Raw genomic sequence first — 26,292 nt, 5'->3', positions numbered from 1 at the left:
AACTGTTGTTTTGATTTTTTTGTGTTACTATCTTCCTTAGTGGGTCACACAAATGGCTATTCTGAATAATGCACTGGGGATAAGAGTTATAGAACCAAGGGGGCAGCGAATTGAAAAAGATTAGGAACCACTGATCTAAATTGACCTTCTGCCAACTCTTGTCCTAGTTTCTGATAACCTGTTAACAACGAAAGGCACGCACACAGCTCCTCCTTCAAACTGAGGCTACATACATACAGTACCATACATTTAAAGCATATCACCCCACACCAAGAATCTTGTGAGCTGTGGCTTGTTAAAGGGTGCAGGGAATTGCAGCTCTGTTGGGGGGAGCTACAGTTCCCAGGAATATTCCAGGGGGAAATGTGTGGGATAACCAGCCTCATAAAACCAACATGTATAAATCTAATTAATGCATGAAGGGGTTAATATAATGGAGTTAGCTGTCCTACTAGGCTTAGCTATGTCCACTTCCTTTACCTTAGGAGGAACTAGTCTATCAGGCCTATCATTCTCTCTCAGTCCACCAGAGCTCAGCATGTAAAGAGCGTTGAGCTGGTTGCTCCAGCTCAGACCACATGGCTCTCATCAGCCACTCTTGAATTCCTATACTGTACCAATAATCTAGGAACCTTCACCACTTTGTAGCTAAGCCAAGTTCTATGCTTATTGGGTAACTTTTCAGAATGCTGTATGGAAAAGCACATGAATCTGACCTTGGGCGTGTTTGTAAGTAAACCTTTTCTAATGTACTAAATGTGTGGTCTTTTCCTGTGCTGGAGGAAGAGGAAAACTTTGGAAGAAACTTAGAAGTGCACATTTTTAAAGGTCTAATAGCCTCTATTTCCATGCTTGACTGGCTTGATAGTTTGTGATTTTGAATCTCTCACCCAGTACTTGCCCCAAACCTGGATCTTGGCATCCAGGGAATCTCCTTTTTCAAGCATACCTATTGTTTTTCCTTGAACCCATGAAACGCGGTTCGAATGCGCTCTAACTGTGCGTTGCGCTGCTCCAGCCCACTGGGAAAGCCTCCTTTGTGGTGGCGCTGCACCCGAGGAGAACTACAAGCCCCAGAATCCTCCAGGCGCCCCCACCTGCCTCCGGAGCCCCGCCTCCCCGTGGAAGTAGGAGGGAACGGCGGCGAGGAAGGGAGATGAGGATGGACCGAGGGGAGGCAACGCGAGGCGTGCGGAGGGCTCCTTGCGCGTGGGAGAGCTCCCAGCAGCCTCTGCCCCCCAGCAGCCGAGGCAAGTGGGTGAGGCTCAACGTCGGCGGCACCATCTTCCTCACCACCCGGCAAACGCTGTGCCGCGAGCAGAAATCCTTCCTCTGCCGCCTGTGCCAGGGAGAGGAGCTGCAGTCGGATCGGGTAAGCGAGCGAGCCCGGCGTGCCAGCGCAAAGGATCGCGGTGTTTTCGCGGGACACGTGCGCGCCCTGCTCCTGCCGCGGGGATCGGTTGCGCCTTCGGCTCGGGAGAACAAAGGAGACGCCGGAGGAAGCGCCCTCCGCCGCTTCTGTGTCCCTCGCTCAGCCGTGCACTTTGCAAGGCGCGCTCGCTGGAAGGAGTCGGGCTTGGCTTATTTTTTTATTTTTGCAAAGTCATAAGGCTTGCATTGCAAATGTTGCTGGGCCGCTGGATTTCCATGCATGCACCCACCCCCGGTCAGTTATATACAAGCCTCTCTCGCCTCCTTTCTGGCATCTGGGAGATTTGGAAGAGGCGTGCCGACGAAACGCAGCCGCTGAAGGAATCAAGTCGTGGAGGAGGAGCCTGATTCGGGAAGGAGCCTCGTACTGAGCATACAGTATTCGCAGAATTAAAATAAAATGAAACGACGCCTGTTTACTCAGCAGCGTTTTCCCTCCGCGCGCCCGGGCAATTGCAGCACCGCCTCCCGCTTAGTTTACTTGTGTGATGATCAGTTTCCCCGGGGAGGCAATTGGGGTGTTTGGGCGCGCGCTCTGGATCTCAGATGCGCCTGATTTACAGACCGCACTGATGGGCGCACCCTCAGAAATACGAGCGCCCAAAGCGATGTAAGCGCCGCGTTTGCCTCTCCTCCCGCGTTGCTGGTTTGCCCCGCCAAGCCCTCACTGGACGCTGGTCGTCAGGACAGGGTGGCGCGCCATGAAGGCTCTTTTGGCCAGCCTTCCGGGCGGCGAATCCAAGGAGGTGTCCCAGAGCCCAACGTGGGGCGTTCGGGCTGCAGTCTGGACTCGCTTAGCTGGGAGTCGGTTCCGTTGAATCCAGTGGGGAGTATTTGAGTAGAGATGAGTAGGATGTATAAGTGTTGAAGACCAAGAGTTGATCTTGGCTCTTGATTGCTCTTGCAGTGATATAAATACTTAAAGTATGTTTTATCAGAGAGAGTAAGCGAATTTTTGAAGTACTGTATGCAATTTCAAAGTTTCAGCTTCCCAGTTTTAAAAGTCATAGCTGCTGAGAGCAGATGGAAGAAAGAAGTAACGCCAAACCTGCAAATTTGGCTTACAATAGCCAACATTTTCTGCCTTCCCAATCTCTCCCGATTCCTTTCTCTCAATAGCATCATCCTGTTCTGAGGCTTCCTGCCACCTTGGCTCCTGTTCTTGGCCTCCTGCCTTCCAGCCCAGCACTTTCTGGCCACTGCATTCTGTTGCATTCAATTTCCCCTATCCTTAAGCAGCTTGCGAGAAGCTTCTTTCCTATTCAAGCCAATGTTTCACTTCCTTCACAGTAGTAATGCTGACTTAAGAGTCCAGGACACCCTCTTCCTCAGTAGTTAGATTTATGAGCATTCTGTGACATCACAGCAACAGAGGGGACATACCATGGACTATTGACAGCTAGCCATCAGTCAGATGACTGTTGACAAATTGGATGCTGTGTTTGGACACAAGCATCTTTGGACACTTACTACCTTTGAGATTTGGTGACCAGAGCTGTACAATATATTCCAAGGTTTGTCCAAAGTAGGGGTGACGAAACTCTGGCACATGGGCCTAATAAGGTCCACTAGGCACCTTCATTTTACCCACAAATCCATTTTGGTCAAGCCATGCCCACCTGCCCTATACCTAATACAGTGGTACCTCGGGTTAAGTACTTAATTTGTTCTGGAGGTCCGTCTTAACCTGAAACTGTTCTTAACCTGAAGCACCACTTTAGCTAATGGGGCCTCCTGCTGCCGCCACACCACCAGAGCACGATTTCTGTTCTCATCCTGAAGCAAAGTTCTTAACCCGAGGTACTATTTCTGGGTTAGCGGAGTCTGTAACCTGAAGTGTATGTAACCTGAGGTGTAAGTAACCCGAGGTGCCACTGTGCAAGGTATGTGGCAGGTCATCATTATCTGGCTCAGCCAAAACTGGCCCTGCAAGACGGTGTTTTGCAAGCGTCCTCTGAAGTCCCTTGCAAAGTGCTCTGCAAGACCTACACATGCCTAAAAAGACTCACTTGACATTGCAGTGCTGTCAGGTGACTATCAGGTGGGCAGACGTGCCCACCTATAAAACTTGGCAGGCAGACCTGCCCACCTATAAAACTTGGGAGAAGATAATGATCAAGTCCACCAGCCACTTCCAGTTCCCCACCTGTAAGCTAAAGGCAGTATGCTGCTAGCAGTTTTATTTCCATCTGGTTGGTTGGATGGCCGTCGGTCTTGGTTGCTTTTGTTGAGATTCCTGCATTGGTGGGGGGCTTGGGTTAGACTAGGTGACCCTTGTGGTGGCTTCCAACTGTATGATTCTATGGTGACTAGAGCTGTACTCATTATAATCCACACCATAGGTTTGTTTAAAGGCATTTTGGTATTGACAGTTTTGTTTTAGAGCACAAACAATCCCTAGCACGTAATTTCTGTTTCCACAGCTTCTGCACACTGGATCAACATTTTCTTTAAGCTCTTCACCATGACTTCCAAGATCCAATTCTTGGTTGGTTACTCCCAGTTTGCCTTCCACCTGTATAAATGTGGTTAGGATTTTGGTTCAGTGGCTCACTTTGCACTTGCTTACATTGAACTGCATTTGTCATTGTACGGCCCATTCTCCCAGTTTTGAACTGCTTTACAATCACTTCTTGTTTGTACATCCTGAATAATTTGGTTTGTCGTCAGCAAATTTCGCCACCTTGCTTCACACCCCTGACTCTTGGTCATATGCAAAACAATTAGAAAGCACCAGTCTCTATACAGATCACTGGAGGAGCCCATCTCTTGTATTGTGAGATTTGCCCATTTATTCCTCCTCTCCTTTAGTCAAGTTCTGACCCATAAGATGATTCCCCCCCCTCTTATTTCATGAATGCTAAGTCTACACAACAATGTATATTGGATCACCAGATGCTTATTAACACTCTCAAGGGTGGTTCATGAGACAAGATTCACGCTTGTTTGTTGTCTGCTTCTTTTGTTTAGGATGAGACGGGTGCATATCTCATTGATCGGGATCCCACTTATTTTGGACCCATTCTGAATTTCCTCCGGCATGGGAAGCTAGTACTGGATAAAGATATGGCAGAGGAAGGTAAGTTTTCAGACCTGTGCAATTATCACACCCAAGTACAGGACTGCCTGATGTCGCTTGGCGTGGCCAATGGAACAAACTGAGTGCATCAAGGCATGAATTAAGCTGACTGTAAGAAGTGGATGAACTAGCCTATAAACCAGTGGTAGGGAGCTTCTGATCCACAGGCCTCCCCATTTGGCCCATGAGATACTTTGGGGGAAAAGGCTTAAACTGCAAAGTAACAGTCTTCAAGGAAATGCTTTGTTTACAATTCTGCTAACATCCGCTGTAAATAGAGTGCTGGTGCCACGGCTCTTGTTGTGCTATGACAGATCCTCTCTCTCAACTTTTTGTCCCTGCATCCATGACGTGTGTGCAAAAGGAATGTCAACATTTACCATCGTTCCATTTACAGAGTACAGGGAATGGAGCTAATATATTGTCCTGTGATGATAATGTTTTGATCCTTGAGAATACACTTGTGCTTTCGTGTCCTCAATGTTTCAAGTTTTGTCCTCTTGGTACAAAGAGAGAATTCAAAGCAAAACACTTGGTTCCAGGGTCATGAAGAATAAGGTGCCAGATCCAGGTTTAATGGGGAGGGGGGCTTGGGCAGGATGCCCTCACTGGGAGGGGGGGGGTCCATCAGTGAGTCTATGCCTCCATTGCCATTGTTTTTACAGGTTGTTTCTCCTCTGCCACCTCATTGTTACCACTTGCATGTTTGCCAGACATAGTCAATAAACAAGCAGGCACTGGGAACTTCACCATCACTTGCTTGCCCTCCCTCCCTCCCTGCCATCTGAGCCAGAGGCAAGCAGAACAGATTGCCTAAGGGATCACATAGCTCCATATATACCTGACAGGCAACTGTGCTCTTAAATGGTGCACTGCTAAGAGTGCTCCCAAGGTGCGCTTAGTATGCACTAGAAACCAGGCATTTTAAGTTTTGCAGCTCCATTCCTTTGGAATCAGTTGGCAGCTGAAGTGAGACTTCTTATTCCAATTGCACCTCTTGCTTCAGTTGCATCTGTGCTATGTAGATCTTTGTGTTCCTTGCCTTGTTTTTGATTCTGGACTTGGCTTATCCACATGCTTCCATTCTTACTATATTAATTTATGTCGTCTTCTGTGTATGTATCTAGGCAATTTACAAACATCATGGAAACAGCGAAAATAGTTTTAAAAACCGTACGGAACATAACTGAAGAGAGGTTTAAAAACAATACAAAAAGAAAATCTAAGGCGGAGAACTTTTCATCCGGCTGGAAAAGCCGGTTTGAACAAGAATATCTTCCACTGTTTCTGGAAAGTTCAGATAGTGGGTGCCTATCCTATCTTGACAGGAATGATGTTCCACAGAACAGCGCCAACCGCATTGAAAGCCCTGCTCCAAGTTACTGTGGAGTGGGCCTCTGATATTTTAGGAACTTGAAGAGGTCACTTTCCTGTAGAATGCTGTGGCCTACTGGGTACATAAGGAATAAGGAGGCCTCTCACGTAACCTGGTCCTTAGTGGTATATAGGGCCCAGACCTCAAACTTGGCACAGTAGCAGATTGGCAGGTAGTGCACATCCCACAGACAAAGGTGTTGCATGCCTGTGGCACTTGGCTCCTACAGAAAAAGAATCTAGCTGCTGACCTGCACCTCCAAACCAACTTATATCGAGCGCATTGCAGTAAATCCAACTTGGAGGTTACCAGTGTGTGGGCAATTGCAGCCAAGCTGTCTTGACTTGGGCTGGGCAATGTCAGGTTTTCAACAATGTGATATATCACCAGCCAAACATCGTGATCTGGCAGCACATTGTGATGTTGAAAGGGAGGAACAAGCTGCATTGGCCCCGGCCCTGCAAGGTGTCGGGGTGAAGCTGAGGAAGTTTGCAGTGGTTTCACCTCGTGGGGTGGGGCGCCAGGAGGAAGAGGCTGCCTGCCCGTGCGAAGGTGGCAGAGATAGCTCTGCAGATGGAGCTTGCCCAGATTTGTCCGCAGGGCTCCCTTGCCACCTTCACATAGGTGGGCGACTTCTTTAAACTGCTCCACTGAGGGGTGCATAGCTGTCAGAGCCTCAGCAGAGAGGTTTAACGAAGCCCCCATCCTGTGCGGTGGCAGAGGGACTTGGGAGCAGTGGTGATTTCAGCCGTGCTACATCTCCCAGGCTTAGTCTCGAACCCAGAGCAGGTGTAGCTATCTTACCAGCTTAAGCTATATCCTAATAGACCACCTCTTTCTCAGGGGAATGGTGGTAGACAAGTCAAGAGCAAGAGTTGTCTTTGAGCTGCTCCACTTTTCATTCATTTTCTGCATCGCAAGCCAGGAGTAAACACAGTGGAAGAAATGCTTGCTCTGACAAGCAGTTATGGATGACCCTGACTGGTGGCGTGGTGCAATTTTGGTATTCTACTTTTATCCTCACCCCATCTCTGGGAGCTGGAACATTGGGCATGGGCAGGAATCAGAAAGCTCATCAAGGTCCTCTTAAACATTGATGACTAGAACGTCTGTGGTCATGTCAAAAAAGGAAGGTCCTCTCCCTCATCTCCCACTGCCCCCTGGGATTGAAGCTTTCAGTGGCCATAGTTCTTTATTCATCTGCTTCTGCGGAAGGAAACAAAGATATTGCAAGGTCAGGGTTTGAAATAAGATGGTGTGTCTGAGCGGGTTCTGGGTAATAACAGAATGCTGGTTCCTAAGCATCCTTCTGTTTCCACTGTGGATTCATTAAGTGCCTGTTGCTATTGCTAACTAGGCAGCGGAGGAGGTTGTGCATGCCTCTGGGGAGGTGATGGATGCAAATAACCAGAGATTAGCATAGGAGATGACAAATGCTTATTTGCCTACGTTGCAAGAAGCAGCATCTCATGTTAACGATCGAAAGGCAATATATATCCCTCTATCTCTTACTGAGGTCACTAATTTGTCTTTCTGGAGAGGGTAGCCTTCTTCATGGGTTCAAAACTTGTTGATTAGTTGATTCTCCTTGGTTGACTAAAAGGGGTTCATTGTACAGAGACTTTATTTTCTTGAAGCTGACCTCATTTGCACCTCCCATCGTTCCATGTCCCATTTCTCTTCTGCGATAGAACATAATTTAGGAGGGGGGGAATAGTCTTTGCTCCAGCAGGGCATCAGAGAGCTCAATAATTATTTTCCATTTTTCATGATGCACAGCTTGCCCTTCTGTTTAGTACTATTCACGAGAGGCTGCTCCAGAACCCTGCTCAGGGGCGTAGAAACCATTTCACCTGCATTAATCCCAAACTGAATAATGGGACAGTTGATTTATTCCCTCCTCTCTGCTTAACCTAAATGGGTCGCCTTCATTTGAGTACCAGCTCCATGTATTCATGGATTATAGTCTCCTCTATCTTTGGCACTCTGTGCTTGTATTCATTTAAAGTGTTCTCCGTGCTTATTGATTTATTCATATATTTCTTCATCACCCTTAAGAGTATGCAATAGGTACAGAATTCCATCCTTATGTGAAACTGCTATCCACACACGAGGGCACAGGGCTGCCAACAGGATTGCTGGGCCCTGGTAAAGGTGTGGATTGGGCCCTCAGCTCCATTTGCAAAAGAGGAGACAAATCTGTACCACATTTTGCATATGCTCTGTGTCACATGCAAACTTGTACTATATTTTGTACTATATTATCTCTGTGTGTGCACACCCATGTAGGAAGATATCTAACTGACAAGAGGAGCTACTCCCATAATTGTGTTTCCATGCTAGGGAAGGTTTAACCTGTTGTCACACAAATAGGATGCATCTATACTATACATTTAAAGCACTTTTCATACCACTTTAAGCAGTCATGGCTCCACCCCCCCAAAAGAAAAGAATTCTGGGAACTGTAGTTTGTTAAGGGTGTAGCGAGTTAGGAGACACCTATTCTCCTCAAAGGGACACAATTCCCAGAGTTCTCTGGGAAGAGGGATTGATTGTTAAAGCTCACCGGAAATTGTTAGGCTATCGATACTACATTCTGTGTAATGGTAGGCATGGCATTTTGGATTGCGGGTGGAGAAAGTTGTCAGAAGATATTTATGTCAACCAAAGTCTGGGAGCCCATGCGTTGATAATTCAAAAAGCAGTGCATTTTAATAATGCTTTTTGTTATTTAATAATTTTAATAATTTATATCTCCCTAGTAATAGCTTCAGCAATTTTATTGTCACAGGTCAAAACAGCCACTCTCCTCCCCTGCAACTCCATCTCTATTGAGCAAAAGGATTTGAGACTTTGGTAGGCAAATATATACCCATCTAAGTGTTTATATTTGCAGCAACAGCACATTTCCAATAATCATTCTGACCTCTGGTCAGTTGCGGCCTCTTAGCCTACTCTACCTCACAGGGTTGGTATGTGGATTAAATGAGGAGAGAACCATGCAGGCCACCTTGAGCTGCTCGGAGAGAGAAAAAAAGTAGGAAATAAATGCAATGCAATCAATCAATCAATCAATCAATCAATACTCCCCTTCTCCCCCTGTGCTGCTGCTGCTGCAGTCAACTTACTAGCTTTTTCCAGTGGCATTTCCCTAAAGCACCCTGGATAGCAACACTGCAGGATTGTCATACACAACACTCTCTCTGAGCCCCTCTCCCAAGTGTTAGTATAGCAATATGTGAGCTATGCTTTTTCAGGCACAATGCCCCCCCCCCCCGCAATATGGATAGACTAATCATAGCATTTTTTTCAGTGTTTACATAGGGGGAAAATACATTCTTGCACAAAATTAATTTTGTTATAGTTTTCACCCCCAAAGGCCTTTGAAATCCAGCTTTCGCATTATTAAAGGTAAATGTGCTCCAAAGGTGTTCCAGGACCTAGACTGGTATTGTCCTGAATCTATGTGGACATGCTGTTTGTTTTCCAAGTGCTAGGTTCTGCTTCCAATTTAACAACTCAGATTTACAACTTCTGTCGTATGTGCCACCCAGCTTCTCGCTCTCTGTGGCTGTGCATGTGTACACTTCCCACATTTGTATACGTGTGTGTGTGTATAGTGGCCATTTGCCGTTTTAGTTTTGAGCACTGTTAAAAGAGTGCTGGATTGCATTTTCAACATTAGCTGCAGCATTTTCCTTCCTTTGCTCTCATTTACATCAAGTGCCCCTCTGGGGTTGCCATCCTTAAGGTCAACTGGGACATCTTTATAATTGTGGCATCTCTGCAAAGTCTTTTTACTTTGCAGAGGGCATAAATACCAATGGTAGAAATAAACACTATAATAAAATGATGGGCCTTTTCTGCAGTGGTTCCCCATTTGTGGGATGTTTTCCCCAAAGAGCCGCACCTGGCGCCTTTATAACATATCTGTAGGCACCAGGCAAAAACATTCCTCTTCTCCCAGGCCAGGCATCCCCAAACTCGGCCCTCCAGCTGTTTTGGGATTACAGTTCCTATCATCCTTGACCACTGGTCCTGTTAGGGATGATGGGAGTTGTAGTCCCAAAACAGCTGGAGGGCCGAGTTTGGGGATGACTGTCCCAGGCCTTTGGCTAATGAAATAATCTGACCTTTTAAACTGGGGAGGGGGCATAGTTTTTGTTCGTTACTACATTATGAATTTTTGTGTTTTTATATTGTAAACTGCTCTGTGATCCACAAATGAAGGGTATATAATAGTAATAATTTTTAGCATTTATTTAAACATTAGCAATAATAACATTCCCTTCCCCCCGCCCCTGTAGCTTTCTTTTCTCTCCGTATTTTCTTGTTAGCTTTGAATTTCCTTTCTGGTGTCCATTGTATAGCTAGAATCAACTCTGTCCGGCATTCATTAAGCCGATAGCTGTTCCTCACTACACACCCTTTGAAAAACCCCTACTTTGAACATAGTTATCAACTTACTTAGGTTTGGAATCTTTTTCTCTTGCAAGTTGTATCTTGGTGCTTGGTATGTAGACGGCATTTACTTGTATACTCCCTGCCTCTAGGAAATTTAGACTCATTTGACTCCACAGTGCTGTGGAAGTCTTGGCTTCAGGCAGCGTGCACAGAAACAAGCTCTAAAACTAAAAGTGTTTTCTTCATCTTCTCTTAAGAGTTCTGCCCAGACACAATTGAACCACAATCATTTTCGAAAGAAGAGCCAACAATCCTTTGCTTATGTTATGAAACCTAGGTTTCTTTTCATTGCCCATCACTTTAGCTATCAGTTTAGTTCCTCTTCGCCAACCCAGTGCCTTCCAGATACTGTACTACAACTCCCATCTGCCCCACCGAACACACTGGGTGGCCTTGAGATTGATTGCTCTCAAGCCCAACAACCTGCCTCACAGGTGTGAGGATTTAAAAATAGAAGGGGTGGAGGAGAGCTTTGCATGGTGCATTGAACTTGCAGGAAACATGGGATGGCCATGTACATAACAGGGTGCTTCACCCACAAAGGAAGAATGGCAAATGAAACTGATGGGGTATGCAGAATTAGCAAATCTAACAAGTAATGTTAGAGAACAAGAAGAGACTATATTTAAAGAAGATTGGAAAGCATTTGTAGATAATTTGAAAAACTATTGTAAAAATGTTAAGGCACTAGTCGGTTTGGAGTAAGCTCAGCTGTTTAAGATTATATGGAGGGAAATATTATAAATTTATTTATTTTTCAAAGTAACATTTTACAGAGATGTATCAAACAAAATTAATAAAAACAAGATTCCAAGGAATCTCCTGGACTTCCATTCTCCCCTTTGTGGATCCTATTATTAATAATTTTCTCCCGCATCTTTTATGATAATCCAAATCCTTTACATTTCTATTGTGTCCAGAATTCAGCCTTAAACTACAAGTAATATTCCAATCCTACTCACTATATGGAGGGAAATATAGAGGTAAAATGGCTTTGCTTAAAATAGAATATGCAGCAGAAACCATTAATTTAAAGAAACCATGGAAGATGGATGGGAAGTCAATTGTATTTTTTATGTCCTTCCTGTTTCTATTTCTCTATTTGTTATGCTTGTATTTTTGGGGGAAAATGTATATATATATTTAATATATGAAAGTAAATAATAGGATGGCCTTGCTAGTTGGTTCTGATGGGTTTGGAGTACACATGTGATTCAACCTACCCATGGGATCTAAGCATCCCTATGGAGCCAGCAACAAAGGAACACATAAGAAAATAAGAGCCTGCTAGATCAGAGTCCATCTAGTGGAGCATCCTGTTCTCACAGTGGCCAACTAGATGCTCATGGGAAGCCACTAAGTAAGACCTGGGTGCAATAACACTCTCCCTTCTTGTGGTTTTGAGCAACTGGTATTCAAAAGCCATGGGGGCAGACTATATCCATCATGGCTAGTAGCCATTGAAAGCCTTTAGCTCCATGATCAAGGTGTCTCCCCTGCCAGGTAAGTATTCGATTGACGTTGGAGAGAGACTGAGTTGAGAAATAAGACCAAGGGTACATATTGATACAGGAATGTATTAGATAAAATGTAAAGAAATATACAATAATAAGAGTACATTCATTTGAAAAAAAGGAATATACAACGGGATAGACCGGAAGTCTAAAGTGTTAGTATATATATGATTTTGGAATAGTTTTTTGCCCTGTTTTTTCCCCTTTTCTTTTACTGTATATAAACTTTGTATACAAGTTGAAAATTATAGTACAGTAAGCCTCGTCATGTAATATGGTAATGTTTACCGATGTAACATAAGAACTTTAATAAATAAATTCAATAATAATAATAATAATAATAATAATAATAATAATAATAATAATGATGATGATGATGAAAGCCTTTAGCTCCACAAGGTGTGTATGGCACAATAAATCTGCTCGTCTTTCAAGTGCCCAGTGAGTTCACCCTCCCTCGCTTTACATGGACTTAGGGTATGAGCCCTACCCTAGGGTAGGCTGCTTTTCAAAATTTCATCTGTGTAATCTTTAAACCTCTGCGGCAATATAACTCTGGCTCGGGATCCAGAATTAACCAGCTGTCTGGTTATAGAATGACTAGATGATGGTAACAAAGGATGAGTATTTTTATCGAGAGCTGCTTGACAATGAGTCAGCTCAGTGGCTTGGTGCTCATTATTTTATCTCTTGCGCGCTCTGCCTTTATTTCTAGGGGTTCTGGAAGAAGCCGAATTCTACAACATCGGGTCTCTAATCAGGCTAATCAAGGACAGACTGGAAGAAAAGGACTACACTATAACACAGGTGTGAACTGAATGGCCCCAGAAAGCCTTTGGCAAGAAAAGAAAAATACTAACAATAACAGGGAGCCTTTATGTATGAGATGAAAACCAGGGGGCTTTGCACCTCCCCAGAACGGCAGAAAATCTTAAATTCTACCTTCTGAGGATGCGCAAGCAGGAAATCTTGCAGAACTGGTAGAAGAAAGAAGGCCAATCTTTCATCCCCCCAGAGGAGGAAGTGAATGAATCTGGTTGTTTTAATTTCTGAGCACTCCCTAGCCTGGATCTCAGATTACAGTTTTAATTGCAAAGTAGAAAAGGGTGGTGAATCATTTCTGGGAGGGATACTCCTGAGATTCTGCTTCTCTGCATGGATTGGAGATACGGGGAGGCAGGAACAGAAAGAATATTGGAGAAAATAAATTGTTTGAGAAGCAGAGGGAGATCTGTGGATGCTCAATGGAATGGGGGCGTTCCAGACTCCTGGGCTCTTGTCTCTCATGGTAGCAGTATGACAAGAAGCCAGCACACCTTTCAAGCAGCGTAAGAAGCTCAGATATATAAGGCAATTGCCAAATGGCACCTAGAACCTAGGTTACGGTCGCCACAGCAGGACAGCTAGGCTCCATTCCCTCCACCCAATGAAATATATTATTCATTTCATTTCGTTTCCATACCACTTTACATTTTAAAGAGGGGGCAAATCTCAAAAGCGGTTTACAACACATTAAAACATTCAATAGAACAAATTCAGGCTTCAAGGGGAATCTTTCTGATCCTTCTCTAAGTGACATTTTGCTTCCCCCATATTTTTTTAGCTGCTTAATTTATATAGCTGCTGCATAGCAGAAGCCAGTGTAGTGTAGTTGTTGGAGTGGAGGACTAGGACCTGTCCGGATTTTCACTTTTTGAAATATGGCAACCCCATCTTAACCTACTTCACAGGGTCGTTGTTGTAATTAACTGAGGAGAGGGATTCCTTGGAGGAAAAGGTGGGGTATAAATAAGTGCTTCTGCTTACCTACTTAAGAAAGCTGGAGAGGAGAGGCCAGCCAGGTGGAGATGTCTGTCACCAACTTGGCATGCAGAGGTCTCCATGTGGTTGCCGTTGGACCTGCACCAGTTGCAAAATATGTCGGGGGAATTTCTAGCATGCCTTTCAAGGAAAGGCTCTAGCAACCTGCCTTAGGGCAGGCCAGGCACTCTGCTCATCTTGCTCAGTGGTGTCTGTTTTGATTGGCAGTGGCTGGAAGGCTGAAGTCTTTTCACGGCATGGGCTGCTGAATCCTTTTAACTGGAGATGCCCAGGCTTGAAACCTGGGACCTTCTGTTTGCGAACTGTGGTCTGTCTCATCCCTGTTCTGAACGCATCCAGTCTACTGACTGTTTCTCTGCCATGTGAGAGGGGCAGAGGAGGCCTTTGAGTCAGGAGCTGGCAGCCAATTGAATTGATGAGGAAGGCCTCAAAGAATTATTTGCATAGGTGCATCAGAAGGGGCCTTATACCAAGCCAGGCTATTATTGGTCCAACCACCTCAGTTTTGTCTCCACTGACCAGCAGTGGATCTCCACAGTTTTCCCCTGCTGTACCTGGAGATACCAGGGCTTGAACCTGGGCCCTTTCACAGGTAGATCATTTGATCTACTACTGAGCTTACAGCTGCTCCCCAGAGCTCACAGCCACCAGTTGCCCCTCGCTTTGATTTTCTGCAACAAGTAGATAGTGCAGGCAGAACTATCTGATGCCCAGTGATGTTGATAGCCCCATCTGGCTTGGTCTCCTAATGAGAATCTGCATGGACAAAGGGGTCTGCTTTTACATCTCATACCGGTGTTTCCTGCTTTTTTCCTAGGTGCCTCCGAAACATGTGTACAGGGTTCTGCAGTGTCAGGAGGAAGAACTCACGCAAATGGTTTCTACTATGTCAGATGGATGGCGTTTTGAACAGGTATGCAGGAAGAGGTGGGGTTATATAAAAAGGAAATTGATTTTGCCAGGGTTTAGCTTCTGCAGAATCTCAGACACCCAGACAAGCGCCACTTGGCTGCAACAGAGGGGAATATGGGAAGCAGATCTTACCCATTGAGAGACCAGCTATGTTGGGCTTCTCTCCCTCAACTGTTTCCATTCATGCTGGTCCTTCTCAGAACCTTGTAACTTAAGAATTGGTGTCTCTCCCCATTACTTGCTTGTTTGTGTTGTGTCCTTTCTCTGTATTTCAGGGATGGGAAACCTGTGGCCATGCAGGGAGTGTTGGACCACCTCTCCCACAACCCCCTGGCTGGGACTGTTGGGAGTTAGACTTCAACAACTTCCCCATCCCTGCTCTTTTTGATCATGCTTGCTTTTAAAGTGGCCACATGCCCAAATCTTTACCAACCAACAAAGACTGGAAGCGTTCACATTTACTGCTTCATTTTTAGCATTCCTTCACTGCTTTCAAAAGCAGTTTGCTCAAAGGTGGCCTACAGATCCTTGGAGCTTCCCATTTTTACTGAATTTTGTTTCAGAGGAGCACTGAATGTTCCTCACTTGGCTTACTTTGCAATAAAAGGCATTCTCTCCTTTTCCACTTCTCAGCTGGTGAATATTGGGTCGTCCTATAATTATGGGAATGAGGACCAGTCGGAGTTCCTGTGCGTGGTCTCCAAAGAGCTCCTCAGCTCGCCCAGCGGCCTGTGCACTGAGCCCAGCCGGAAAGCCAAGGTGAGAGCAAATCACTAGCATCTCGAATTTTTACCAGTTCCATGTTTTCAGATACAGAATTATAGAATTGTAGACTTGTGAAAGGGACCCTGAGGATCATCTAATCCAACCCCCTGCAGTGCAGGAGTATGCAGCTGTCCCATACGGGGATCAAACCTGCAACCGTGATCAGCCCCACACTCTAACCAGCTGAGCTGCGAAGAATCTAAATGACAAGCTGGTTAAGACTACACTACTTTGCTTTGGGCCATGAGGCACCCTTTCACGTCAAATGGAAGGCACAGGGGCATCTTTCACAATGGCCAACTAGATCCCATGGGAAACCTGCAAGTAGTACATGAGTTCAGTCATCCTCTCCCACTCAAGATCCTCAGCATCTGGTACTGGGAGACATGCATCCTCTGATACTGAGGTAACACCTAGCCATTGTGGCTAGTGGCTGTTGATGGCTGCATTGTCCATGAATTTGACTGATTCCCCTTTAAAGCTCTCTAAGTTGATGGCCATCACCACATCCCATGACCGCAAGTTCCATAGTTTTAACTATGTGCTTTGTGAAGTAATATGTCCTTTGGTCTGTCCTGAATCTTGGACTGTTTAGCTTCATTGGGTGATGACCTTCAAGTTCTTGGATTATAAGAAGGGGAGGGGAAATCAAACCACACATAATTTCATACCCACTTTCTTTGCTAAACATGGAAATGTGGCAGAACCCCACCAGAGAGCAAGCATCTCATACCTGCCTTATGTGGTCCTTTGCTTGCTATTCTAGAACAAGTTGAATTTCCCAGGAGGCCTGACTTGACGAATATGAGAATCCCTAATGTTTGTGTAGTGCTGTCAAGTGTCCAGAGCTTTTTGCAGGCATTATCTAGTTGCAATCTTTATAGTACTCTTGTCAGGAAAATCAGTATTATCCCCAGTATTGCCATTGCGAGGTTTGAAGCTGAGAGATGGTGGTTTGCTTAGGTCCATCTCATGCAGTGGTGGGGAAGCCCAGGACTGGGGGGCAAATACAGCTCTCCAAAGCCCTCTTACCTGGCCCTTGATTCTCAGGCTGCAGCCCATCTCCCAAGTCACACCATTCCCATATCTGTTCCAGCTTTGCCTCAAAAGCCTTTGCCATTCTGGTTCTGTGAAAATGCCTCTTGCTTGCCTGTGTGCACGAGGGAGAGATGGCACGTTTGTGCCTAATGAATACAGGCAGGAACTGGGTCTGTTGCTCAGCACACACTCTGCTGTCCAAGGTTCCCCACCCCTAACCTAGTGAGTTCGCAGCAGAGGTGGGATTCGAACTGGAGGCTTTGATTCATCACTGAGCCTCTTAGCTGCCATATTATACCAGTTCTTTGAACCGGGAACTGCAATTATTTCATAAGATCATAAGAAGAGCTTTGCTGGATCAGGCCAATAGCCCATCAAGTCCAGCATCCTGTTCACACAGTGGCCAGCCAGATGACAGTGGGACCCCCACAAGCAGAATCTGAGCCCATGAGCCCTCCTCCGTTATTTCCAGCAGCTGATATTCAGAAGCATTGTTGCCTCTGTCCGTGGAGAAAGAGTGTAACCATCTCCTGCTTGGACTACTGCAATGTGCTCTACGTGGGGCTACCTTTGAAGGTGACCCAGAAACTACAACTAATCCAGAATGCGGCAGCTAGACTGGTGACTGGGAGTGGCTGCCGAAACCATATAACACCAGTCCTGAAAGCCCTACATTGGCTCCCAGTACATTTCCGAGCACAATTCAAAGTGTTGATGCTGACCTTTAAAACCCTAAACGGCCTCGGCCCAGCATACCTGAAGGAGCGTCTCCAACCCCATTGTTCAGCCCGAACACTGAGGTCCATCTCCAAGGGCCTTCTGGCAGTTCCCTCACTGCGAGAAGTGAGATTACAGGGAACCAGGCAGAGGGCCTTCTTGGTAGTAGCGCCCACCCTGTGGAATGCCTTCTCATCAGATGTCAAGGAAATAAACAAATATCTGACTTTTAGAAGACATCTGAAGGCAGCCCTGTTTAGGGAAGTTTTTAATGTTTGATGTTTTATCGTGTTTTTAATATTCTGTTGGAAGCTGCCCAGAGTGGCTGGGGAAAATCCAGCCAGATGGGCAGGGTATAAATAATGAATTATTATTATTAATTTTATTATCCTGGTTAGTAGCCATTGGTCCGTTCATCCTCCAGTCCTCTCTTACAGCCATCAGTGTTGGTGGTCATCACGGCCTCTTGTGGGAGTGAGTTCCATAGTTTAACTAGTTTCTTTTATCTGTCCCGAATCTTCCAACATTTGGCTTCATTGGATGTCCATGAGGGTTAGGAAAGAGTGAGAAAAACTATTCTGTATCCGCTTTCTCCATGCCATGCTTTTTTTATATATAAAAACTTCTATCATGCCCCCTCTTACTTGCCTGTTCTCTAAACTGAAAAGTCCCAAAGACTTCAGTCATTCCCCATAGGAGAGTCTCTCCACCCCCTTGATAATTTTGGCCGCCCTTTCGTGAACCTCTCGAGACCCAAATCCTCGCCTACAGAGCACCTGCCTTGTGTGCAGAAAGTCACAGGTTCAATCTAGTAGCTAGACTTGCAAGTATTTGTGCTCCACCTTCCTTTTTTGTACTGCATGCTGGGATACAGAGCACAGAGGAGGACCTAGAGGAGGAAGAGCAGAAGGAAGCGGAGCTGCAGGAGGAAGAGGAAGAGGAGAAGGTGGTGGAGCAGGAGCGAGTGGAAGCCGGAGTGGAAGAGGAGGAGAAAGGTGCAGCCAACCTCTGAAGACAGCCAGGAACAAAACCAATACCGAACCTTAAAGCCGCATGCTCCCTTTTCTGGCGGGAGCAGGTGGGGGGAAGCACGAAAGGGGTGCTTCTGCAGGTGATGCTTACGCAGGGAGGAAGCAACACCTGGTGGCCAAAGGCTCAGGGAGGGAGGGGGGACATCAGTTCATTTCGGAAGCCACTGCATTTAGGTCTAAACCACGTGTGTGTAGTGGTGTTTTTCTTTTTCTTACTTCTGAATTCGTTGCAGATTGGAATTGTGTCTACCCCAGGATTCCTCCAATTCCCTCCCTGTCTTCTTTCCTTTTGGGTTCCTTTTCACTTTGGCTTTTTCAGCTCGTGCACATTTCTCCCTGCCTTGCCAATCCTTCTTTCCTCACCTTCTTTCTTCTCTCCCTGAGCCAGCAAAGATCTTTTATTTTTCCCCAGCCTAGATCTCTTCCTCCTCCTCTGCCAGCCCAGCCCTGGTCTGCACTCCCAGATTTAGACGAGTGACTCCCACTCCCTTTCCTTTGCTCGGACATTTGGGTGGGCTTAGTGCACCCTTGTCCTGAATTTGTCTTCCAGGGTAGCCCTTGCAGCCCCGGAGTGGGATGAAGAAACTTGGGGCAGAAGAGAAATGCAATTCGGCCAGGGAGCAGGGGAGAGATAGCTGCCTGCAGTGAACCTCTGAAGCTGCCTTTATAGCAAGAATGTGAAACCTGTTGCCCTCCTAGCTGTTGTTAGACTCCAACTCCCATCATCCTGGATGATTGGCTATGCCAGCTGGGGCTGATGGGAGTTGGAGTCCAATAACAGTGGGAGGTTCACAGGTTCCCCACACTGCTCTATGGTAGAGTAGGCCAATAGCCCACCCAGTCTACTGCTGTCTATGTTTTGATGGGCAACAGCTCTCCAGGGTCTCTATCTGGAGTCCAAGCGCTATTCCTTGATCCTCATAGCTGGAGAAGCCTGAGATTGAGCCTGGAGCCTTCTGTGTGCAAAACATGCTTCTCTCCATTCAGCAGCAGGGCAGGCACTTGGTGCTAAACCAGAGAAACCCACATCCTGTACTGCAGGAATCCATGTATCTGTGCTCAGAATAAATCAATGCAGATTTGCATTGCATGTAATATGCTTATTTCTCGTTATGGTGCTTAAGAACTATTGCGGAGGGCAAGCGGCGTGGTCTGGGAAAACTAGCAGGAGGAGAAATCGGGGCCTAGGTGCAGGGGCAGGAATCGATGCAACACACAGCAGATCTGCTCCATGTCCACCTCCCTTCCCCTAATAGTCTTGGTTACTCGTTTTCCGCAGGGGCTGCTCATTTTGGCCCATCCTCTCTCCTAGCGCATCCGCCTCCCCCTGCAACAAGCTCACAACCTTTAAGCCTAGAAACTGAAAATTTGGATTCGCAAGAAGCCAGATTCTGTGGCCAGGGATTGTCCACAATCCAATACAGAGTTAAGTGCTCTTAAGGATACTGATTTCAACTGAAGGTGGAAACAGAAGAGTGTGGCAATCATTTTCAGTATCTTCGTACAAGCTCTATTCCTAGAAGCAGCTATCTAATCCTTTGGAGGGGAGGTGTGGATCTTGCTGGTACTTTGCTTGCAATTTCCCACATCTGCCTTCCTTCCGATAATTGTAAAAACTTACGTTTTCTTGGCAGGAACAGATATTGCACTGTAGCTCCTGGTCCATGAGAAGCGTTCCCTCTTCTTCAGAATTAGAACTCAGGATTTAGCAGAAGGGCTGTCTCTTCCATTACGAAGAAGCCCTCATTGTCCTCTGCAATGAGAGCTGGAGAATTTGGTTCTAGGAGTGCAGGCTTCTCCTTTCTCCTTCTGTGCAGGAACCTCTTCAATCCACTGTGGCTTGAATATGAATATCACATCGCCCTTCAGGCTACTAGTGCTTTTATGTGCATGACCCCTGCCCTCCCTCTCTCTCTCTCTCTCCCCTTCCCTCCTTCCACTTGCCCCTCTTCTGCCGCCTCCTTCCTCTGTCTTAATCCAGCTTTCTCCCTTTCACTTGGCTTCTCTGGCTTTGCTTGTTCTTGTCACTTTAAGCTATTACAAACCAGATGTCTCAGGATATGATGCTGATCAATGTTGTTTTTTTAATGTTAATTTTAAAGTCTTTATTTTTGTACTGTACTTTTTTCAAAATAAAAAAAAAAACCACAGCCAGGGGGGTGTGGGTGGGTGGAGTTAGAGTAATATTGCATTGTGGACCTTTTTACACAGCATTTTACGTTTGTCACAAATTATGAGCCACTCTTACACGGATGGAAGAGGTGTGTGTTTTGCCTTCAGCAGATCTCTCCGCTCCCCTGCCCCACAAGCCCTAGGGTTGGCATTTCATGCTGACCTGGTTCACAGCCCCCACCCCCAGCCAAACCATGGCTTAGTGCAGATGGGCGAGCACCTGGCCTACAGGAGAGGAAGCTGCTGCTGCTTCCGCTGCTTTACATTCCCCCTTTTTGTTCTGAGCTGTGCCAAGCCTAGATTTAAAGTACAGTCGTACCTTGGATCCCAAACGCCGCAAAACCGGAAGTGAGTGTTCCGGTTTGCAAATGTTCTTTGGCACCCAAACGTCTGACACGCTTTGGTTTCCAGACGTTTTGGAAGTCAAACGGATTCCGTTCGACTTCCAAAGTACAACTGTAATTTGAACCCAGGCTCATGGTTCAACTTTTGCAGAGACACCATGAGCCATAAGCCACAAATCTTGGTTAGAGTTCATGGTTAGTCTGGAGAGAGGTAAATCACAAGTGTAGGTTTGGATGATAGGCTAGGCAAAGTCATGGCTTGTATCAGTGGAGCAACTGGTGAGCAAAGCAGTCACAATCCCCTCTCCTGGAGTCTGGACCCTCATGGCTTCACTCTCCGCCATGGTTTGACTTACTGTGGCATGTGAACTGGACCCACAGTCACAGCGACCCCTATGGGGAACAGCAGAGCACAGCCTTACAGTTTTTTTGTCTCCCATTCCAAATTCCCATGTTTGCTCTGTAGGGAGGCAGTTTCTTGATAGGCTTGAACTCACAAATACACTCAGCCCTGAATAGAACACTATATCAGAGACAGGGGAATCTGTGGTCCTCCAAGGTGGTGTTGGACTCTCAGCTCCCATCATTCCAGACCACTGACCCTGCAGGCTGGGATTGATGGGAGTTGGGAGTCCTGACAACATCTGTAGGGCCACTGGTTCTGCTTTATTTCAATAAATGGGAATGATAGGCGGATACTTCCTGGAGTGTTAGGTCAGGAAGAGAACACCTTTAACAGAAAGCCAGTCCCATTTTACTACAGCAGGCTCTGCCACTAATTCTGTTAAGATTGGATGGTAGCCACAAAACAGTGCCTGAGATTGCAGTGTAATAACTCCTGAATAAATTCCACAGACTATTACTACTGTCTTGCGTCATCTCACCGTACGTGAGCTGGGTGCTCTTTTATGTATAGAACCGTTTTCTCCATAAAAGCATTTGAACTCTGCCAGCTGTCTTACGTTTTTTTCTCTCCAGGAGGCAAAACTCCACACTCGGTTTGTGTGTTTTGGAATAGGAGTGGCTGCAGTCCTTCAGCCCAAACATGTTGATATCTTCAGGAGCATGTCACCAGTTTCTGCTTGTCATAGTATTTGAAAATGGTCATAGGATAGATAATTTCCATCGGGCTTAAAAGACAAAGGAATAGAACCTAGAGATGAAATCTAGGGCAATAAAACTTTTGTTATGAAACTTGGGATTTAACCTTCTCTGATGGGTTAAGGCAGGTATGGGTCCCTCCTGTTGCTTGTTGGGCCCCAACTCCTATCAGCCCCAGCCAGTATGGCCAACAGTCAAGGATGATGAGAGTTGTCCTCCAATGGCATATGGAGGGCTACAGGTTCTCTCATCCCTGATGTGCTGCCATTGAGAGAGAAGCATACAGGGTCTTCATTGCTTGTGAATTGCTGCTTGCTGTCTTCTGGCAACCTTTGGAGATACCAGAAGCAAACACCCTGCTGCTTCTGTTGTTTTCAGCTGGTCCTACCTTCTGGTTGACCTTTCTATCTCCAGCCTCGGATAACACACTGCTGCAAACTAGGAAACAAGGCACTTGCCATCTTGCCTTACTGGAGGATCAAAAGGTTTGGATGGGAACAGAATCCTGACAAAGACCCAGAAAACAAAATAGGCCACAATTGGCTACATTTGCAATATTGCTTGCACAAAGCTAAGGCATTGATCATTTCAAATTTCATAAATATGTCAAATGCTACAATTTTATATTTAAGTTATAAGACGATGTATGCTGGTAAAGCAGTAAAAATGGGTTTGATAAGAAGCTTAGTATTGCATATATTTGGTTTCTTTTTCTCTCCCTCCACCCCCCGCCCTGCCCCAGTCCTCAAGATTTCTAGAAAGTGTACATCTCTTGTTACGGATGGTGGCAGACTGAGTCCAGCAGCAACTGGGGGCCCTCAGATTATCCCCCCCACTGCATTTATGTGTTTCCACAAACTCTTCGGTCACCCCCACTGATTTTTCTTTGTGGGGGGTTGCGTCCCACTCTCAGCAGAGTTCCACAGAGTTCTAGTCTTGTGAGCAGCTCCAATATGCTTTCTGCTGTTCACTTGCTTTACTCTGGCCAAATTTAATGTTTGAAATGTAGCTAGTTAGTAATTGAGCATGTGTTGGATCAGTGCCCAAGTTTTTGGGGTGCTTAAGGTGAAGGCTTAAGCATTTCTCCAGTTCCCATCAGCTGCAGCCAACAGGAAGGATGGGAGTTGGAATCTAGGAAGAGCCGAAGGTTCCCCATTCTTGTTCTTAGATTACCCATCTCTGGTTATCTTAGAAAACAAACCAATGACAGACACTACCTTTGGTAGCACCAAAGACGCAACTGACTAAATGGCAGGGGAGCATAACTTGCAGTTCCTCATAAGTCAGGGACACCTCACATTTTGGGTTTCATATCAGTCCCACCTCACTTGTGGTCCTTGCAGATGCTTTCTGCTACCCAGCACTGTATCTTTGACTAGCAACAGTTGAATATTAAGTGGGACATGAGCTGATGTGGGATGTCCCAACAAATATAGGACATGGGAGAGAGGGGGGGAGGCCTGCAGGTGGCTCCTCCACACAGCCTGCATTGCCTCGAAAGAGAAAACGGGTTGGGCATTTGCTCAGCTCTTTGTGGCTTGCTTAATCCATTCCATTACACTGGTGATCCTGGTGTAGACCCCGTAGTAATTCGGACGTGCACATCCCATTCCCCAGCTCACCAGGCCAGCTAGAAACCACCTGCCGCTCGGCTCTTGACAGGCAAGAGGTCCCCCAGAGTCGCCCTAGGAAGAAAGGAGAAGGAAAAAACACCAGTCAGGTCAGGGGGAAAAAGTGGAAGAGAAGGAGACAAATCGGAGAAATGTGCTTTGAAACTGGCCATGCAATGAGTTGCATGGAAACAAGAAAGTTTGTTGACAAGGGCCTGAGAAGACCTTTCTGTGCCGTGGGATGTGGTGCACCCAGTTACCTGGCAAGAGTCCTTCGTTCCATCGTGGTAGCCAGCGCAGAGCATCTTGGACGTAACCTGGTAGTGATAGGCTTCATTGCACATGTCCTGCTGCACTAGCGGCACACTCACCCTTTGCAAAATCTTACTGCTGGGACCTGCATGTCGGGTACAAAGGTCAGCAAGATTGACTGAAGGAAAAAGAAATCCTACCTCCTCATGAAATTCTCCACAACACATATTTTATTCCACATTTGCATTTCCTACCCATTCAGTAGGTCTTAGGCAGGAGAAGCATTGAAAACGTCCCCATATATCCACCCCCCCAAACAAGCTTATTGGCAAACCTGATACTTTGAAATACCATCCATACGCTTGCATGATTTTCTGGAAAGATTCGCTAGGGGGAGCTTGGGAGCATCTTACTGCAAAGCAGGTTTCAGCGATAACATTCTGCCTTAGCTTGTCATACTACTTTATGATGGTGGGTTGGGTTTTTGACAGGATAGGACACACCTGACCATTGTACATGCACCGTTTCTGCAAAACTCAAGAGGTGTTCTTGCAAGGTTGCTGCTGATTGCATGGCTTCAGTTAGATTCTTTTTTTTTTAAAGCTGCAGAAAGGGGACTCTTGGAAAGGATGTGATATATATATACTGCGGATTACCTCCTTCCTTAGTTGCACCCCAGCCTGTGATCCAGCACAGGAGGCCTGCCTCAAAGAGATGAGAGCTGGCAGGCAGACATATAGGCTGGATGAAGGCTGAATAGATGACTGGGTGGTCGAGCTGCAGCAGCGCCACGTCATAGTCATGGCTGTCCTCTTCATAGTACGGGTGCTGCAGGATACGAATCACCTTGAAGGAGACCTCGTTTTGGCTGCTGACATTCAGAAGCTGCTTGCCAAGGTAGACTGTCCAGACAGTGGGGGAAGCCTGCCTGGAAAGCAAAAGGGGAGGGAAGGGTTTCGGCAAGATCTTTGCACGCATGCAACTCCTGTTCTCCAGCTCCCTAAAGACTGCTCAGGGGGACAGGTGGAGGATCTTGCCTCACACCAGGTCACACTATTATCCACCTAGCTCAGCGTTGCTACTGAGAGCATAAGATGAGCCTGCTGGATCACACCAATGGCCCATCTAGTCCGGCATCCAGTTCTCACAATGTGGGTGACCAGTTCTGACTGGCAGCAGTTATTCCCCTTACTAGCTACCTGAGCCTTTCACCTGGAGATGCCCTGAATCGAACCTGTGAACTTTGGGTCCCTTTGGGCTCTTGCCTCCTCCCTTTTCCATTAGCAGTGTGCCCCCTATCTGCAGAGGTCTACAATTACAATTCCTTAGCTGGAGAATTCTGTTGCATTCTGAGCTGACTGGTTCACCCTGGGGGACGTTGGAGTCAAATAAAGGAGGCCCAGAATAACAGTAGACGTGGACCCAAACATCATCAGGTAGAGATGGGAGGCTTATCTGAGTGGTGGCTAATGAACTACCTGGATTGTATCCTATCTAGAGGTTCCAGCTCTCCTTCCCCATCACCCCCATTCACCTGTCATCCAGGAAGCAGTGAGCGGCGGTGATCACCCAGCGATCTGCAATCAGTGTCCCACCACAAACATGGTGACCGCGCACCTGGAGACTAGCTTGCCATGGCCACTCCCCTTCCACAGAATGGGCACCACCCACAATGCGGTTCAGTGCAGGTTGCAATCCACAGTCTGAGGAAAGAGGGAAACAACTTAAAATCAAGTCCTTAAAAAACAAGGACTGGAGCCATCCCCATCTTTTTTGGCACCTCCTGTAAATCATCACCTCAGAAGACAGACAAACATGTTCGCCTTGTGCTTATTATAAACAAATACTATTGATGCAGAAAGCCAAGGATGGTGCCTCAGCATAATGTGAACCAAGCATTTTGGATCATCTCCAAGCCGAGCATTTAACTGCAGTGCATCTGCCGCATCCCTGAAGGCCCACCCTGACAGCGCTATTAGCAAGACATCACTATTACCATCTGATGGGAAAGCTGTGTACCTCCAGATGTTGCTGGACTCCAGCTCTCGTCAGGCCCAGTCAGCATGGCCACTGGTCAGAGATAGCGAGAGTCCTGGCACATCAACATCTGGAGGGACACAGGCTCGTCATACTTGCTTTAACAGCATAGTCCTAAGCATGTCTATTCAAATGTAAGTCCTGTTACAGGGGTGGGGGAACCTCTAGAGATAATTGGACTACAACTATCAACCCCAGCCACCATGGTCAGTTGTCAGGAATGATGGGAGCTGTAGTCCAACAGTACCTGGAGAACCACAGGTTCCCCATCCCTGTCCAATTAAGTTCAATAGGACTTATTTGCAGGTTAGTGTGTATGGGCAGAGGCCCCATAGACTCAGCTCATGACAGAGGGATCTTCTTTAGAGCCCCTCTGCCAATAGCACTATAAATAGAAGGGTCTCCTCTGATTTGGCTGCCCACACTATTTTTAACTAGGGCAGATCTTCTATTAACATCTCACCACAGTGCATCTCATCAGAGCGATCCTTGCAGTCAGGGACTGAGTCACACTGAGGGTTGGGTTTCTTCACGCAGCTCCCATCGGCACACAGGTAAGTGAAAAGTCCACAGGGAACTCCTGGAAGGAGAGATTTGTGGAAGTAGAAAGGAATGGGAAGTGTTACTTC

At 46.3% G+C, this 26,292-nt stretch overlaps 2 protein-coding genes across 2 annotated transcripts in view; one reads left to right on the top strand and one right to left on the bottom strand.

Annotated features, from left to right (window-relative positions):
* The first annotated feature begins 1,125 nt into the window (after positions 1-1,125).
* Positions 1,126-21,612, top strand: KCTD17 (potassium channel tetramerization domain containing 17). The gene is made up of 6 exons (XM_053407470.1): positions 1,126-1,372; positions 4,402-4,510; positions 12,579-12,670; positions 14,502-14,597; positions 15,230-15,355; positions 17,991-21,612. The coding sequence occupies exons 1-6, from the start codon at positions 1,157-1,159 to the stop codon at positions 18,126-18,128; spliced, it is 777 nt and encodes a 258-aa protein (XP_053263445.1). The 5' UTR covers positions 1,126-1,156; the 3' UTR covers positions 18,129-21,612.
* Positions 21,613-22,285: 673 nt separating this feature from the next.
* The window catches only part of TMPRSS6 (transmembrane serine protease 6), a 29,307-nt gene continuing 25,300 nt past the window's right edge, over positions 22,286-26,292 (bottom strand). The window contains exons 14-18 of the mRNA XM_053407468.1: positions 26,127-26,243; positions 25,161-25,329; positions 24,283-24,554; positions 23,635-23,771; positions 22,286-23,449 (exon numbers count right to left, since the gene is read on the bottom strand). Of these exons, the coding sequence (XP_053263443.1) occupies positions 23,288-23,449; positions 23,635-23,771; positions 24,283-24,554; positions 25,161-25,329; positions 26,127-26,243 (857 nt within the window). The 3' untranslated portion in view covers positions 22,286-23,287. The remainder of the gene's footprint in view (positions 23,450-23,634; positions 23,772-24,282; positions 24,555-25,160; positions 25,330-26,126; positions 26,244-26,292) is intronic.

This window comes from Podarcis raffonei, chromosome 10, assembly GCF_027172205.1.
Source record: "Podarcis raffonei isolate rPodRaf1 chromosome 10, rPodRaf1.pri, whole genome shotgun sequence".
Taxonomy (NCBI): Eukaryota; Metazoa; Chordata; class Lepidosauria; order Squamata; family Lacertidae; genus Podarcis; species Podarcis raffonei.
This window is presented reverse-complemented; position numbering and strand designations above follow the sequence as displayed.

Coding starts and splice junctions, on each gene's coding strand:
- KCTD17 (XM_053407470.1), top strand. CDS start 1,157: ATGAGGATGGACCGAGGGGAGGCAACGCGAGGCGTGCGGAGGGCTCCT. Junction 1,373..4,401: donor AGGAGCTGCAGTCGGATCGG/GTAAGCGAGCGA, acceptor TCTTTTGTTTAG/GATGAGACGGGTGCATATCT. Junction 15,356..17,990: donor AGCCCAGCCGGAAAGCCAAG/GTGAGAGCAAAT, acceptor GCTGGGATACAG/AGCACAGAGGAGGACCTAGA.